Here is a 15993-nt window from a genome sequence, read left to right as displayed (position 1 = left end):
GTGTGTGTGTGTGTGTGTGTGTGTGTGTGTGTGTGTGTGTGTGTGTGTGTGTGTGTGTGTGTGTGTGTGTGTGTGTGTGTGTGTGTGTGTGTGTGTGTGTGTGTGTGTGTGTGTGTGTGTGTGTGTGTGTGTGTGTGTGTGTGTGTGTGTGTGTGTGGATGTGCTGCCATGTAGTATAGTGGATGGTGTGGGTTTGTGGAGGCTGCAGCGAGAGTTTGTATGCTTCTTATGTCTAGATGATCCTTGACTTGAGGACTTATGGTGTAGGTGGTCTGTGGGTGTAGTAGCTATACTGCCTGTGATTATTTTTAGGGCCTTGTTCTGTATGGTCTGTAGAGTGTTGTAGTGTGTTTTACTGAGGTTAAAAGCCCAAGCAGGGCTTACATAATTCATCATGGATCATATATATTATTTTTATACTGTGGTAGTGGCTTCTTTGTTGTGTCCAAATGTTGTATGGGCAAGTGACCTTGAGGCATTGAGTCTTGGTGTTCATTTATCTTTAATGTGTGTGATGTGTTGTTTAAATGACATTGATGTATGTTACACCAGAGATTTTGGGTGTATGTGTGTGTGGTTGGGGAGTGTTATGGCGAAGTATGGAATGTGACGGTGTTCTGTTGTTCAGTTTGTGAGAAGGATCACTGTAGATTTGGCAGGGGCTATTTTGAGTCTGTTTGTGGTGAACCATTTGTGAAGTGTGTTGAGGTATGGTTGGAGGATGTGTGCGGCTGTGCTTGTGTTTTGGTCTGTACATGTTATGTCGTCCGCATAGGAAGCTATATGTATTTGTGGTGTGTGGGTATGTCGCGCATGTACGGTATAGGTTAAAGAGAGTAGGGGACAAAATGTGTGTTAGAGAACCTGGCTGATAAACACTTTCATGGAAATGCCACCTTCAAATCAGATGCAATCTGTAACTGTTAAGCATGGCCCTCAACTAAAGCAGTCTGGTATTTGCCCAAATGAAATTTTAATATGCTTTGGAAATAAAATACAAGATTTTCATCCTACTGTGTAAACTGGCTTATAGTCACAAAACTATAGACCTCAGTGATTTTCATACTTAATGGAATACCAGAAAAAAAGAAAGAAAAAAAAGTGTCTTAATTCTGTCTTCATACCATTGTCAACAATGAAGCCTTGACATAATGCAATGGAATACCAGAAAAAAGAAATTGAGAAAACAAGTGTCTTAATTCTATGTCTTCATACCATCACCAACAATGCAGCCTTGGCATAATGCACATTTTATGTATATGACAGTACATCATATAACTGATAGACCTGCCATACTTTTCAAAGGTGTTTGCATAACCTCCAACCTAGCCATCCAACCTTTCAGAATATTACAAGCTCTTCTACCAATCCACATTCCTTGCATGCCATCTACTATATCACAAACTCCACACATACTGTAGCTGACAGTTCCTTCTAAATTTCTTAACGTTATGCCCTTATGATACTTTTACCACTAAAGGAACCCTTGTCACAACAGGCTGGATACCATTATTTACGGTACACTGTATTACCTTGTATAATATGAGATGTTGGATGCATCATTAGTGGAGGAAACTTAAAATGGTATAAATTATTGACATGCAAAAAATCTTTTGAAAGATTTAATAGTCCCTTATGAGGCATATAAATTGAGGGAAGCATTACTTGTAGCTTCAGTGAACATCCATATACTTTTATACCATATATATATATACAGTATTTTATATATATATATATATATATATATATATATATATATATATATATATACATATATCTTAAAAGATTCAATATTTCAACACTTATAAATTCATTCCACTTCAAAACCGAAAAGTTCCTATAAAAGCACATGTTATATTGCCTTGGGATGAAAACACGAGGAAAAAGCTTAGTCCTAGGGCATCAATCAAAAAATATTATATATATACATAGTACAGTATTGAGCTACTTACTATATATCATTTTCAACTGGTAAACATGTGGTATTAGGTCTATACACAATAAATAAAATATACGTGTGTAACATCTAAGCCTGTTTCTTTCATGACATTTACAAAGCTGGCAATATATCTTTCTGCCATTTCTGCAACTACAGTTTAGGCATGCATGTGTCACACCCCACAAGTTGTATAAGTCTCAGTTGTTAGGTCACTAATTCTTTTCACCTCTGGAACTAAATAATACACCAGATTCATACTATCAATCTCAAGAGGTTTCTCATTCTCTCATTCTGGAAGAAAAAAATAAATAAATAAAAAATTACCCATGCAAAATAATTTTACTCTGTATATATGTAACTTCCCATGTTTGGCTGTGTATCACATTAACGAAAAAAGCTCCAAATATACATACAATATTGTACACACGTAAGCAATACTTCACTGTCTGCTCGATGACTTACATATACAACAAATACAATTAAAAATAACTGTGGAATGACATTTGTGAGTGACCATGTTTCCAGGTTTACACAGGATGCCCCCACAAAAGCCTATCAGGGGCAAGATGGGGGAGTACCTGCAAGTTTTTGTCATCACAAAAAAGAAAAGAATAAGGCTCATAATTCCTCATCTCTGCGAAGGTCTCGTGGACCAAAATACTGACGAAGCACAACCCTTATCGACAGTAGTTCTAGCACATCAGTGTGAGAAAGCTGATAAACTCCTTTAGAAAAATAAAACACCTTATTTGTGGTGGTGTCCTGTGACTGATTTCTCCAAGAACCTCTTCCAAGATGCCCCTAAAATAAGAAAAAATTGGTTGAGGGATCTGTAAGTTAGAAACAAGCATGTCTTTACAGTTTACTGTGAAACATTCATTCATGTACAAGGTTTAGATTTGATCAATAGAAAAGAGATGGAATGGACATCTTCCTTTCACAATGATTTCCATGTAATGTGTACACAGCCCATAAAGTTGGATCTCCACTCAAATACAAGAGTTTTAACATCACAATTTTTCTTCACGACAAAGTACATGATGAAAGTAATTCATATATCCAATACCTACTACCTAATGACAAGTGTACACATTAGGTGGAATGGTAATGGCCAAAAACAATGTGTTAAGTATGAGACAAAACCTCACTTGGGGTCAGTAGACGAGAGTTCATGATACAAATCAAGTGCTGTGTACATCCTAACATGCTTGTGGAAAATGCCTAGCTAAAACAATACAGGGACAAGTGTTGGCTATATGCAAGAGAAGAAAAGAAATAATGAATTCCAATACGAAAATGTTTGGTACACCAGCACGATTCCTATAAAAAGCTTATGATCCCATACTCTAATTACAGTATATTTTCTTAATTACAGAATATCAGGATGATGCACAATCTATAAAAACAATGACTCACCTGATGTCAAGGTATAGATAATCAAATTAATAATGTGTATGAGCACTTGGGAAGCGGGTCAATAGCACTGCACTCCTAACTTAACATCCTAGTGCCTACATAAATAAAATGAAAAACATCATCATTAATACATAACAAGCTATTCACCTGCTTCCACTTATGAACCATTATCCATATTACAATGCACTCTTATGATCTGCATTTGGTTGCATAACAAGTTTATGAGCCTCTGATTAAGGATGTCATTTTATACAGACAAGGTACCTAGTTTTCAATACAAGTCACAGTACCAAAACCCAGCTATACTTTAGAATAGTTTATAATGCTGACCAATAAACACTAGAATACCACAACTTGAAAACAAATTAAATGAAGTTTTCCTTCACAAACACTTCTTCAAATTCTAGAACCTGGTGAACATTAAAAAAAAAAAAAAAAAAAAGTAGTCTGTTGAGGGTATACATTCAGAGGCACCAAAAAAAAAAAAAAAAAAAAAAAAAAAAAAAAAAACTTGTCTTCGGTCAAGTACTTGCCAAAGTCTTGTGTCCTACAACTCTTTTTATCACTCAGGCAACACTTGCCACCTGGCCAGTTCCCAGACAAAGAACAACAGTGATCAACAACAGGCAAGAGAAAATCTAGGGAATCAGAGCTCGGCGCCTCGTGGCTGTCCACTGGAACCCCTGGTTGTTGCAGGGGTACTTTAGGCTACAGCTGTGATGAGCTTGTTGTTCACTGGTGCCCTGGTGTCCCACACTTGCCATGTTTGATGTTAGCCTGAACAGAAAGCACTTTTTTAAATAATGAAGCAAACATATACCAGTTACAGGTACACTTGCTCCTAAAAGCATCTGCAACCAGGTAATCAATGGTCTCAAAATGACTGTTGTTGTGCATCTGCAACCAGGTGAACAATAGTTTCAAAATGACTGTTGCTGCTGTGCACATTCTTTCCTAAAGCACACACTTCTGAATGGACAGTGTATTTTATTTGCTGTATGAAGTGCCTCCTTTATTGAAAACAGCAAGCAAGCATACTCATGAACCATTAATGAAGTTTTTTGTTTTTCAAACATTATAGCCACCATTTCAGAATATACCGTATACCAGGTAAATAGAAAAGTTTCAGATACTTTCTGAAGCAAGTATGCAGCAGTCCTCATACTGTTACTTCATTACTAAGTTACTGATGAATGAATATTTTTCACTGCAAGGTGCTTTTTTAAACCTGTGAAGCTATACAGAGAACAAAGTATTTAAGAAGCTCTCAAACAAACTTTACCATGCTCTGAAATGTCATTCTACAATTACGAGGACAGTACTGTATACTGTACCTACTTCTCTTACCACAGTTGGTTTGTTTTCATCTGACAAAACTGTAACCAATTCTAACGCATAGAAGTGAAGCTTGCACCTCGTTGGAAGGACACAAGTCAAGAGTGAGAATGGTGGAAATGAGTTATTTGAGGGGAACTTGTGGAGTTACATGGAGAGAGAGACTGACAAATGAGGAAATGAAGGAGTGTTGTGGTATGGATGTGGATGTGATAGAAAGCATTAGGAGAAATACACTGAGGTGGTTTGGCCACGTGGAGAGGATGGAGAGCAAGAGACTAATAAGGAGATTGTATGTGAGTGAGGTGGAGGGGGTGAGACAGAGGGGGAGGCCAAGGATGAGATGGAGGAATGGAGTGGAGAGGTATATGAGACAAGTGGGTGTGGGCTGCAGGGGAGGGCAGTGAAATGGCAGGGGACAGGGCGACATGGGATTGAGGCGTCTGGCAATAGGTAGACAGATAGGTAGGTAGAAAACCGTAACCCCTCACAGCTTAAGTTTGATGGCCACGTGTAATCAGACTGGTGGATGAATCGGACTTGTAACCAATGAGAATAATTCCTACTTCATAAGTAAGGCTTGGCAAATTTCCTGCACCTACAATTTAGTGTCAAACTTAAGAGTGGCATACTTCCATCAGATGAAAACAAACTGGCTATAGCATTATAGAAAAAAACTGCTCATACCTACCATGCATCTGAAGTAGTAATCTCCATGAAAGTTAGCTCCTACCAATTTCTGGGGGTATCTTGTATTCTTTCCTAAGCATGTGTTGTGTGCATGTGTCTCTCTCTTGCTCCTTAAATGTTTCTGTATGTCCATGTATAAACAGCATAACTCAAACACATCTAATTTGGACCAATCTTGGTGGAAATGTTGCAGGTCATGCAAGGATGAAGTGATTTGATTTTGAGAACAATAGGTCAAAGATCAAGGCCAAAAGGCCAGGTCAACTCAATCGTATTCCAATTTGGATCAAGCTTGGTGAAAGGGCTGCGCATAAGGCAAATAGGAAATCACTTAATTTTGAGAATACTGTAGTCATTCAGAAGTCAAGGTTTGCCTGATGACTGATAACAAAGCAAATTGAGCATTCTTTCTTGTTTTCTATTCCGTATCTTCCTCTCCAGTTCAGTTTTCCAATAATCTTCAATTAAAAACATCCAGAAGCCATGGACTGGAGAATTATGCGTCAATGTTGTTCTCGTAGTCTAAACAAGCAGTCAGGCAGGGAATGAACTGATCTGCACATATATCTCAATCCCCAACATGTTACTATAAGTTCTTCCATCATCCATATAAGTTCTTGAATCATATAAATTTCATCAATGGAGTGGGCTGACAATCAACTCTTAAAATTTATGTCATCAAGAGCACAGCAGCCTACCCTCAAACCCCTATACTTTGCAAGAGGTTATATGGAGCTGGGTGTTACAGTTTTACCATAAAACTCCACTGAAGCATTACACCTTTACTGATGTCTAAAAGTGCAAGGGCCTTTAGCTAGGCAACTCTACATTTACAACAAGAATGGCCAGTTATCCGCCAGGTAACATGAGATGAGCAACAAACCCCTTGTTTTTTTTCAATCTGCAAACATGCCAAGACAAAGTGCTGCATTTACAATTCCATATGAAAAAAACACAAATTTTAACTTCAATGACATAATGCAACTACCTTACCATTCTTTCATGGCAATCTTAAGCAACATCTTACACTAAAAACGGCATAAAATTTTTTGGGGAAAGAAAGCACAAATTGATGCTTGGCTGGAGGAACCATAGTAAATTTTAAGATACCTCAGGAAATTCGTCAAATTTGGCAGATCACATATTTCATTTTAGAGACATACCTAAACCATACAGGAAACTAATCTTCTTATTTGAAAAGTGCTAATCAAGAAAAACCTTTTGATACACATACACACACAGACACACACACACACACACACACACAAAAAAAAACCCACGCTTGCTCAAATGGATAACAGGTTAGCAACTCAGCAACTTCCCCCCCTGCTCTGATTTTTTTTACCCACTGTCAACTCATAATGTAATCCCCGCTGAAGGCGTTCAGACAAGTAGCCTACTGTGATAATTCATCATTCAGTAATGAAGCACAATCACCATTATCCAATTCTCCTTTCCCACTGCAAGTTGAGGTTAAATAGGATCTAAAGAGCCAGAAAACAAACGAGAGAATGAGATACTAGCCCAAGTGTGCCCAACTGAATAAGCCACACTCCAATTCACTCACCACTCAAACCCCCTCAAGTCTTGGCTCTGCCTGGGAGGTTTAGAAAACATTCTGTTCGTAGTTTAACATTTACCTATCTGACAGAGTCAATCTGACAACTGTAAAAAAATAAGTAAATAAACTCATCAACCGACCTAGAAGTGTGTTCAACAGCAGCCGCCACCAGGTTGAGCCTCGACCGGGGTAGTGGGATTGATCTTTACCCCCTGTCCAGCACCACTGGCAGCTGGTGGCCCCATACGGTTCTTGATCTCGGCAGCCATGGTCATGAAGGCTTGTTCCACATTGGTTGCATTCTTGGCTGAAGTTTCCAGGAAGGGGATACCCAGTGAGTCTGCATATTCCTGTGAAAAAACAATAATTGGTCAAATTCAGCTCAAGTATACTAAACAAAACAAAGATAAGTATAATCAGCATGATGATTCAAAATAAAAAAAACTAATGATATACAGAACAAATTATCCCAGATTTCTAATCTTTGTACAACTTTAGTTTTGCTGTGCCATCAAGCATTCCCCCTCCCTTTTTTCTTAATAACCCCATCACTCTCAGGATTTCTCCAATCATCACATCATCATCATCATCTCTGATACTGTACTCCCTTCTGGGAACTCTCTAACACGAGATAACAAGAACTGCCTCCAAGCTAATTTTGTCTTGACATACAACCCTCCCCCCCAACACTCCTCTTCTTCCTTCTTTTACATCAAAGTGCCACTCCATTCTCTTCCATACCACATACAGTCACCATTTTCACTTTCAAAGATTTGCTCTGGCACCCTTTGAATTCAATAACATCCATTCTGGAATACCATGCCTCACTCTTGGCATCCTTTCTTACATGTCAAATTGTTTATAAATTTCCATACCCTGCTCATGCTTTCAGCTGTTTGGGAAGGGTTATTTCTATACCAGGCAAATATGAAAAATGAATAAGTAGCTACTGACAAGTTTTATTAGCAACCCTTACCAGTCAGGTCTACCCAACCCTTTCTTGAAATTCGCAATTCCTTCTCACATGCTTTCTCCAGTATGTATGTTAAGTTACTATAAACATCTGATCCACAAATCCCCTACCACTCCTGGACATTCTGACATGTTAATCTTGACGTTAATGATGATGATGATGATAATCTTTTTTAAAGAATTCTTTGACAAAACTCTTCTATAACACACACTTTGATCAACTTGATTGAAGTATGGTGAGCCTTCCTTCATTCCACTACCACAATTACAATCATCCTAGCTTTCTGACATAGTACAAACTCTCAAATCCTACCATAAAATCTCCAAAATGTTTCATTCATGCTACAGGAGGGTGTTGATATCATTTATTCCAACACAAGCAATGCATATTGGTGGGCAAGTTTTTTCTGTGAACACTATAACAGCAAATAATAAATTGCTAATAAAAGATACTACTGGTAGGTGGTGGCGACCATCATCCACTCACGATGTAGTGCTGCCTACTTCTTCCTAAGCCTTCATCATTCTTTTTCTGTGCCTGCCCTCCTCTCTTCCTACTTCTCCCATCTTTCCTGTCACTTCTTTTTGGTTTTCTTTCTTTTACTGGTGGCTTTACATTGAGTGACGCCAAATGGTTTCCTGTAAGCCAAGAAACCATTTACAACGCTGGGTGGTAACCATATAACCAAACTATACGTGTTCCCTATGTGTCAAGTGGGCTGGTGGAGAGTTAGTGCCCTTTCCTGTAAAACAAATAACTCAAAGTCAAATGGCCACCCCTTACGGGATTATGGTGTCTGTCAATAGATAGATAAGCTACTTTACTGAATTTACCATTAATGATGATGTAAGGTATTTACTGCACTATCTTTTCATTACTTATCATTATGATATTACACTCCAAAATACCCCCCCCCCCTTTCTTATCTTTTTTAACGAGTCTGTACGGTATTTCTGCCAACATTACGTCCACTCTCTACACTTTGCTCAACCAGCATGAATGATAAAATATATTACCTTTGCCGTCTGGTAGTCCACTACTTTCTTGTGAGTTAGGTCACATTTGTTGCCCACTAAGAGTTTGTTGACATTTTCACAAGCATATCGGTCTATCTCCTGCAGCCACTGTTTCACATTATTGAATGATTCCTGCAATAAGGGGATTATTTTTAACAAATGCTACCACAAAAGTTTACATTTATATGGATACATATGGCATTAGTGCCTCAATTTTGTACAATGCAACTTGAACACAGGAATGTTACTAAGCAATATACAGTATTGTACAAAAATGACAAATGACAACAAACCATTCTGAACACATTCACTACGAAGAACTTACATTCACACATTTTAAAAAATCCCTTTGCCTTACTTGGTCTGTGGTATCGTAGACTACAATAATGCCATGAGCACCACGGTAGTATGAGGATGTGATGGTTCGGAAGCGTTCCTGCCCTGCCGTGTCCCAGATCTGCAGCTTGATTGTCTTACCATCTAGTTCAATTGTGCGAATTTTCTGGCAGAGAAAAAAAATAAAAATAGTGTTGTGCACTGCATCTGTAAATACTGTATCTGAAAGACAATGGATTATAAAATTCCAAAGCACTATACAGTACTGCATCACCATGTGTGGATAATTAAACCACTAAACACTGGATCAGCAAACATCTGAAAGAAAACATTAAAACTCCAAAACAGTACTTTATAGCAAATTTGAAATTAAACTTACACAAGCTGAAAAATACTTACAAAATCAACGCCTATGGTGCTGATGTATGATTCTGTGTATGTGTCATCCTGCAAATGAAACACAATGTTAAGTATGCTAAAATCTTAAACTATGAAATAGTTACTCCTTTAAATACGTATCCTCTACCAATATACCACACACGATATTCAAATACTTTAAGTTTAACCCCAAACCTGCCACCACAAATCCTGTACTGTACTCTATCATCTGTATTTGTAATACACAATGCAATCTTCAAAAAATTGTAATAAGAATTAATAAAGCTATCAAGACTGCAATATTTAAATAAACTTCATTCCACAAACTCCTCATAAAACATAACTAGAGCAACTTAGTACTGCATTAATATTCTATACAACTCAACTCATTAACCAACTACTGCCTAGTTGTTTCTTACCAAAGCCAGACTCATATATACTTACAGCAAATCTTAGAAGTAGACATGACTTGCCAACACCACTGTCACCAATAAGGAGGAGTTTGAACAGGTAGTCGCTGAAAAAAAATTTAGACTTTATACAATGAGGGAAAAAAAAAAAGGACTGCTAACAGGCACTTCATAACATACCATATTAAAACTGAACTGTGACAAGACCACTACCTCAACTTGGTCAGTGCTGCATTATTTTCTGTATTTTATTCTTACTGCACTCTTTTTAATCTAACTTGGTCTTATATTCTCACCTTCATTTGGATGCTGAGCTGCAGGAACAGACTGATAATTAAGATACTAATCACAAAGAAGTGCTATGTAAAGTTATGTAGAGTGACAGCACAGTCTCTCCGAGTCTAAGAAAGAATTTCCAAACTGGTCTTTTACCCTTTACTACTAGGGACATTTTTAGCTGAACGAAAGTCTGGTGACAGAATGTATAACATACCGATATCCAGTAATGCGTTATGATACCACTAAAGATTACTCAGTGAACATTTTTTTCTCTACCTACTATATGCCATATATCACTGAAATACTGTATCTGTACGGACAGGTATATGTCATACGGTAGTTGCAGCTACGTGCAGTACACGTACAGTAATCTAATGCAATTCAGAAATCATATAACTAATACATTTAACATTAAACTCAAAACTTCGATTGTATTTCACTATGTAAAACAAGATCATAATACTATACTATTAACATTTCTTGAAGTACAACACTATATTGTATGGCAAAAAGTAAATAAAATAAAATAAAATAAAAAAATAAGGGAATAAATATCATAAATACCAGCAGATACGTCTTAGGCATGCAAAACAAGTACAGTACTGTTGGGTGTATTATACTGCACAACATACCTATAATACAGCAAAGCAAACAACTGATAAAGCGTAATATTTTACACACACGTTGGAAGCTGATCAATGAATACAGGAAATTAACGATTTATGGTAGTACTTAAATAACCCTCTGGCTTTGTCATTAACATTCGGACCCAGTACCAGTTTCAATATGCTACTGTTAGGCAAAACAGTTTTCACATCCATGTCCATACTTTTTTTTTTTTTTTTTTTTTTTTTTAATACCAACATGGCATTCTATATACAGGTGCAGACAAAATAAACAAACAGACTTAGTCTGGGCACACAATAACTGGATCATTACTGGCAGTAACAGTGGGGTGGGTGGGAAAGTGGTAGCACATTCCCCCCTCCTTTCCCCACCTGACACCGTTCCCTCACTGAAACTCATCAGCCAGAAATGACCCAGTCTTGTGTGCCAGGGTTAAGCTTGTGTGTGTCTTACTTTTGTCCACACCTGTACCAAAGGATGGAGAAAAGTACAGCACAAACTACCAACCTACAGAACATACACGTTAAGAAAAAAATTAGCAACTTCACGAGACAAAAGCATGCACTGTGTTGTGTCTCTGAGTTATGCACTATTGTCAATAACATTACTATACCAGCCTCACTAATACAAAACAGCCAAGGACAAAGTACATCTAATATTTTACCTCTTCTGTTTTACTTCTTCACTTTCTTCTACTGGCCAGCATTCCTAACCTAAGATAAGCTTGGCATGTTTCTCTGCCCATAGATGACTTTTGCTACTATACATCAGGGAGGAAAGTTTTGAACAGGGCCAAAGTGTGCAGAAGTAGTGAATCGATAAGCAAACTTTCGTCCCAAACTGTAAAATATCATGGTAAATGTATACATATTTCAGAAAAACTAATTGCTGCTACATTCCTCTACAGTAGACAGTCGCATGTTACCAAAGTATCTCTCAATGTATAGGGCTTATCTGATAAAAAGTCCCTGAACTGATCTTTTTACAAAGAGTATTGTATAATCATGATGTCAAACAATGCCTGTGTCAACCCTCCCTGCTGATATAAGATAATTAAATTAATCTTGCAAAATTACTGATACCTAAGCTAATGTAATGCTGAAACTTCATTTAACTGCCTTTTAGCAAGCTTTGAATTTCATATGTACCATATACTGTTATATAACAACAAACACTGATTACAGAAGACAAACTGTAAGGTTAAATTGTTCAATAATCCGATATATTTGTGGGAAAATTCCAACTCCCCACCCCCCCTTCAGAAAAACGAAATCCTTCAATTTTGGATTGACCTCTGTCTGTGATTCAGGTCTGAAGCACATGACCGAGGAATTTGCAAAATTTGCAAATGAAGAACAATTAAAATACTACCAGTACATACATAAAGGGATACATGTCAACGGGTAACACTGGTTCTGTCACCTTGGATGGGAGTTGTATCTGCACGTTTCAAAGAACTACTGTATCTTGAATCTTAATTTAAGAAGATACCTAAAAGCATGCAGGGCAGCTTGAATATAATGGACAGACAGAACTTAATGCATTTCACGGGTTATCCCATAGGACCTAAAATTAAATATAATACTATCAACACCAAGAGGAAGTACTGTATATCACTTTTCACTATTTATTTACTTACATACTATTATTAATTTTTTTTATTAGTGTTGCATAATATGCTAAGCAAACCCCTGGATAATGCTCCTACATTGTATTTATTTCTTTAAGCATAAAGAGGTCACACTATTGAGCTGGTAGTGATTTTGATTACTGTATTTATGTTCACATCCCAGTACAGTATGGTATATCAAAGAAAATCATCAGAATGTGTTAGCTATTAACAGTTCAGTACTCTTCCATCAGGTCAATGACAAGGTCTTTGCTCATGAAAACAGTAATGGAAGCTTAATTTATTCACAGAATTACTTCCTGTAATCTCTCATAAATAAGATTATAAGTTAAAGAAAATATATATATATATACAGGTATATATATATATTATAATGCTTAAAACACATGCATACAGTACTGTGCAAGAAATTGCTTCAGTATGTATGAAGACACAATCATCTGGTCTGATGAAAATACAGTACTGTATTGTACTCTACCTCATAAGTTTTTTGGAAACAATGTAACTTACTAGTCATAATCCATCATCCTATAGTTGTCTGCCATCACCTTTTAAAGCTAGTAATACTCTAAATCCAATGGCTTCACTTGGGTGGAAAGGGGCAGAACATTGGGACTGATATCCTAGAACATAACAAAAATGGTATCTTAGCAAGTGTTTCTATAGCAGCTCCCTGAAACATCGGTTAGATTCGTTGGTTAAGTTACATTAAACTGCTTAACAGTAAAACCTCGATATAACGGACGTCAGTAGATTGGAATTTGCTTTTATCGGAAATGAGGAGCTACTGAACTGAATTCCTATACAGGTATATCAGAAAAACTCCGATAAAGCCAGAAGCAGTCCGGAATGCCTGACCACTTCAGCTATGTTCACAACAACAAGGTAAGCAAAAGACATGTTTATCAGTGTACAGTACAATATTATTATACCATCTGATTACTGTTGATAAGGTATAATACAGTACAGTACTGTACTGCAATGGTAGTGAAAACAGTTTAAAAATCGTGTGATCCACACTAAGGTCCGAAAAAACGGAAAAAGTACGATTTAGCAGGGGGAGGTCCAAATGTCACTTTTATTGGAATTTGCTTTTTTTGGAATGGCTTGGGGCCCAATTAGTCCATTATAGTGAGGTCTTACTATATTAGGTTAATTTCCCTTTATATTAATGGTATTCCCGTTTCTCATGCAATACACAAAAACCCACACAGATGACCATTTATCTGGTTAGATATGAGTAAATCTCCACCACTACACTCATGATGCATCCAAGCAGAAAAGAACCTGACTAAAACGTCAGGAAAAATATGAAATAATCTCCTCATGCCGAATGAATACAGTAGCTATGGTACTTAAAAAAAAAATGGAAAACTGTTAGGCAAGATCTGTGTGTTTCAGAAAATATCCACCATTTACACTGAAGATGCATCCAAGCAAAAAAGTAACTAGGTAAAACGTCAAAGGGGAGTATCAACAGGAAACAATCACCTTACAAATGTGAATACTTAGAAGAATTGGCAAAATATAAACAAACCACCACAGTACCCAATCTTGAAAAAATCGAGTGCATTTACAAAACTAGTGAATGAGGAAAATGAAAGCAAAAAACTGGGACAGGAATTTCACATCATGATGGGAAAATGAAGGCTGGATCAGAATTGTGGATGGTGGGGGGGGGGGGAAACTGTTGCCTTCAATTAAGAAGTGGATATGGACAGACATACGTAAATATAAGTTCTGAAAGACGTAAGGCTCCAAATGTGTATATAATCATGGATTTTGCTGTTTCCATGTTGTACAATACAACTCTCTTATAAAATCACCACTTATTATCCCCCATAAAATTCTCTACCAACTTGATTTATGCAAAATGTTGGTGTTTGTCTTTGGAAATGGCATCTCACATGCATGACACCACTGCACTGCAGTTCTTACAATGCACTAGCCTTTTGTTAAGACACTGGTTAGATTAGGCAAGTTATTAATGCATCTGTTGCTGAAATGATGAAATCTAATACTGTACAGTACTACGGGTTATTCCGACAGATGACGAGGGCTAATTCTCACAATCTATTCCCACACTAAGCTACTAACTTCCCCTTTCTTAGTTTTGATTAGAAATTTTTCCAGGACCCCCAGATAATCAAGCAGTTTGTTTTTTCATTCTCTCGTATTTTCTTAAAACCACTGTTTTTATTATTACCTTCATCTCATATTTTATAAATACTGTACTTATTTTGCTTCAGCTGTTATACATGCTCCTTTTATAATACAAGCTGAATGGGGAGGAAGGTCAGACTAAATTTCAATAGTTAAAATGAAAGTAAACATACAGAAAAAATAAACGCTAAAAATTATTTCTGTAGAGGATAAAACTTAAACCCATTAGGGCTATCCCTACAAAACAAGTACATCAGGCCTGGATTATCTAGGTTTGGCAAATCATTTTAATTAGTGGGCAGTTGTGTACCTTATTGTGCTTTCATTCAGCCAGATATTACCAAGGTTTGGCCACATAATATATATGAAACCTCAGTTTTACAAGAACTGCATACAAGGGACGCTACAGCATGCACATCCATCAGGCAAATAATTTCATAATCATTAATGCTGTGCCATAATAGAAAGGGGTGGTGTCTGGGCAGACCCACATAATTAAGCATCATTTCATATTCACAACGTTATTTATGTAACAGTACGAGGAAAAAAGCCTGCAATGAACCAGAAATTAAGTCTTATTAAGTTTTCAGAAGAAATTCCTTTGTTAATCAACTGCGCATCTGACCACTTTGCTCAGCTGACTGTGACAGCAGTTCACTTCACAATGTTTGTATACATATGCATTTTCATAATGGATAAACACTACACAGCATCCACTTGACAATACACTACTGTATTGGTAACATATATGCAGCGGGATAACGTCCTAATTACCAGTATACAAAGAATTTTTTGTCCTTTTGTGAAACGTCAACTAGATCACCTGATCGAACCTTTGAACAAAATCGACCTTGCACCTCCACTCACAACTGCCTCATTTACACAAACACGGAGATGTACTCACTATTCGGGATTCATCGTAGACATCGTCTGTGTATTGCCTGTGTGTTAAACTATCTTGGCTGTTGCTTACAATGCCGATAACGATGGAATAAGAGGATATACCTCCCCACACTGTGACAAGATGGCCGTCCTGTGGCGTTTGCACCCCCCGATGACGTCATGCCACATAGACAAGGTATGGTAACGCGCCAGGACAAAACATTTTGCTCGTAAAATTTTCATTTTACTTCACAGCACAAGTATGTGTAAATGCTGTACTATTTGAAATATTAAGACTGGCATCCATAACAACATTGGTGATACTTACAGCAATAAAAATAGCAATTTTCTGCCAGAC

The 15993-nt window shown here is 37.2% G+C and overlaps 1 protein-coding gene across 1 annotated transcript; it reads right to left on the bottom strand.

The window, feature by feature from the left end:
- Positions 1-2789: 2789 nt before the first annotated feature.
- On the bottom strand, positions 2790-15800 carry Rab1 (RAS oncogene family member Rab1). The gene is made up of 7 exons (XM_080272489.1): positions 15658-15800; positions 10089-10161; positions 9666-9713; positions 9289-9432; positions 8931-9062; positions 7082-7291; positions 2790-4132 (listed from the first exon to the last, which is right to left on the bottom strand). The coding sequence occupies exons 1-6, from the start codon at positions 15678-15680 to the stop codon at positions 7094-7096; spliced, it is 618 nt and encodes a 205-aa protein (XP_080128615.1). The 5' UTR covers positions 15681-15800; the 3' UTR covers positions 2790-4132; positions 7082-7093.
- Positions 15801-15993: the final 193 nt, after the last annotated feature.

The sequence above is a fragment of the Coenobita brevimanus genome, chromosome 6 (assembly GCF_032717465.1).
Source record: "Coenobita brevimanus isolate Jiangsu-jjx chromosome 6, ASM3271746v2, whole genome shotgun sequence".
Classification (NCBI taxonomy): Eukaryota; Metazoa; Arthropoda; class Malacostraca; order Decapoda; family Coenobitidae; genus Coenobita; species Coenobita brevimanus.
Note: the sequence above shows the minus strand (reverse complement) of the source record. Positions and strands in the feature narration are given on the sequence as shown.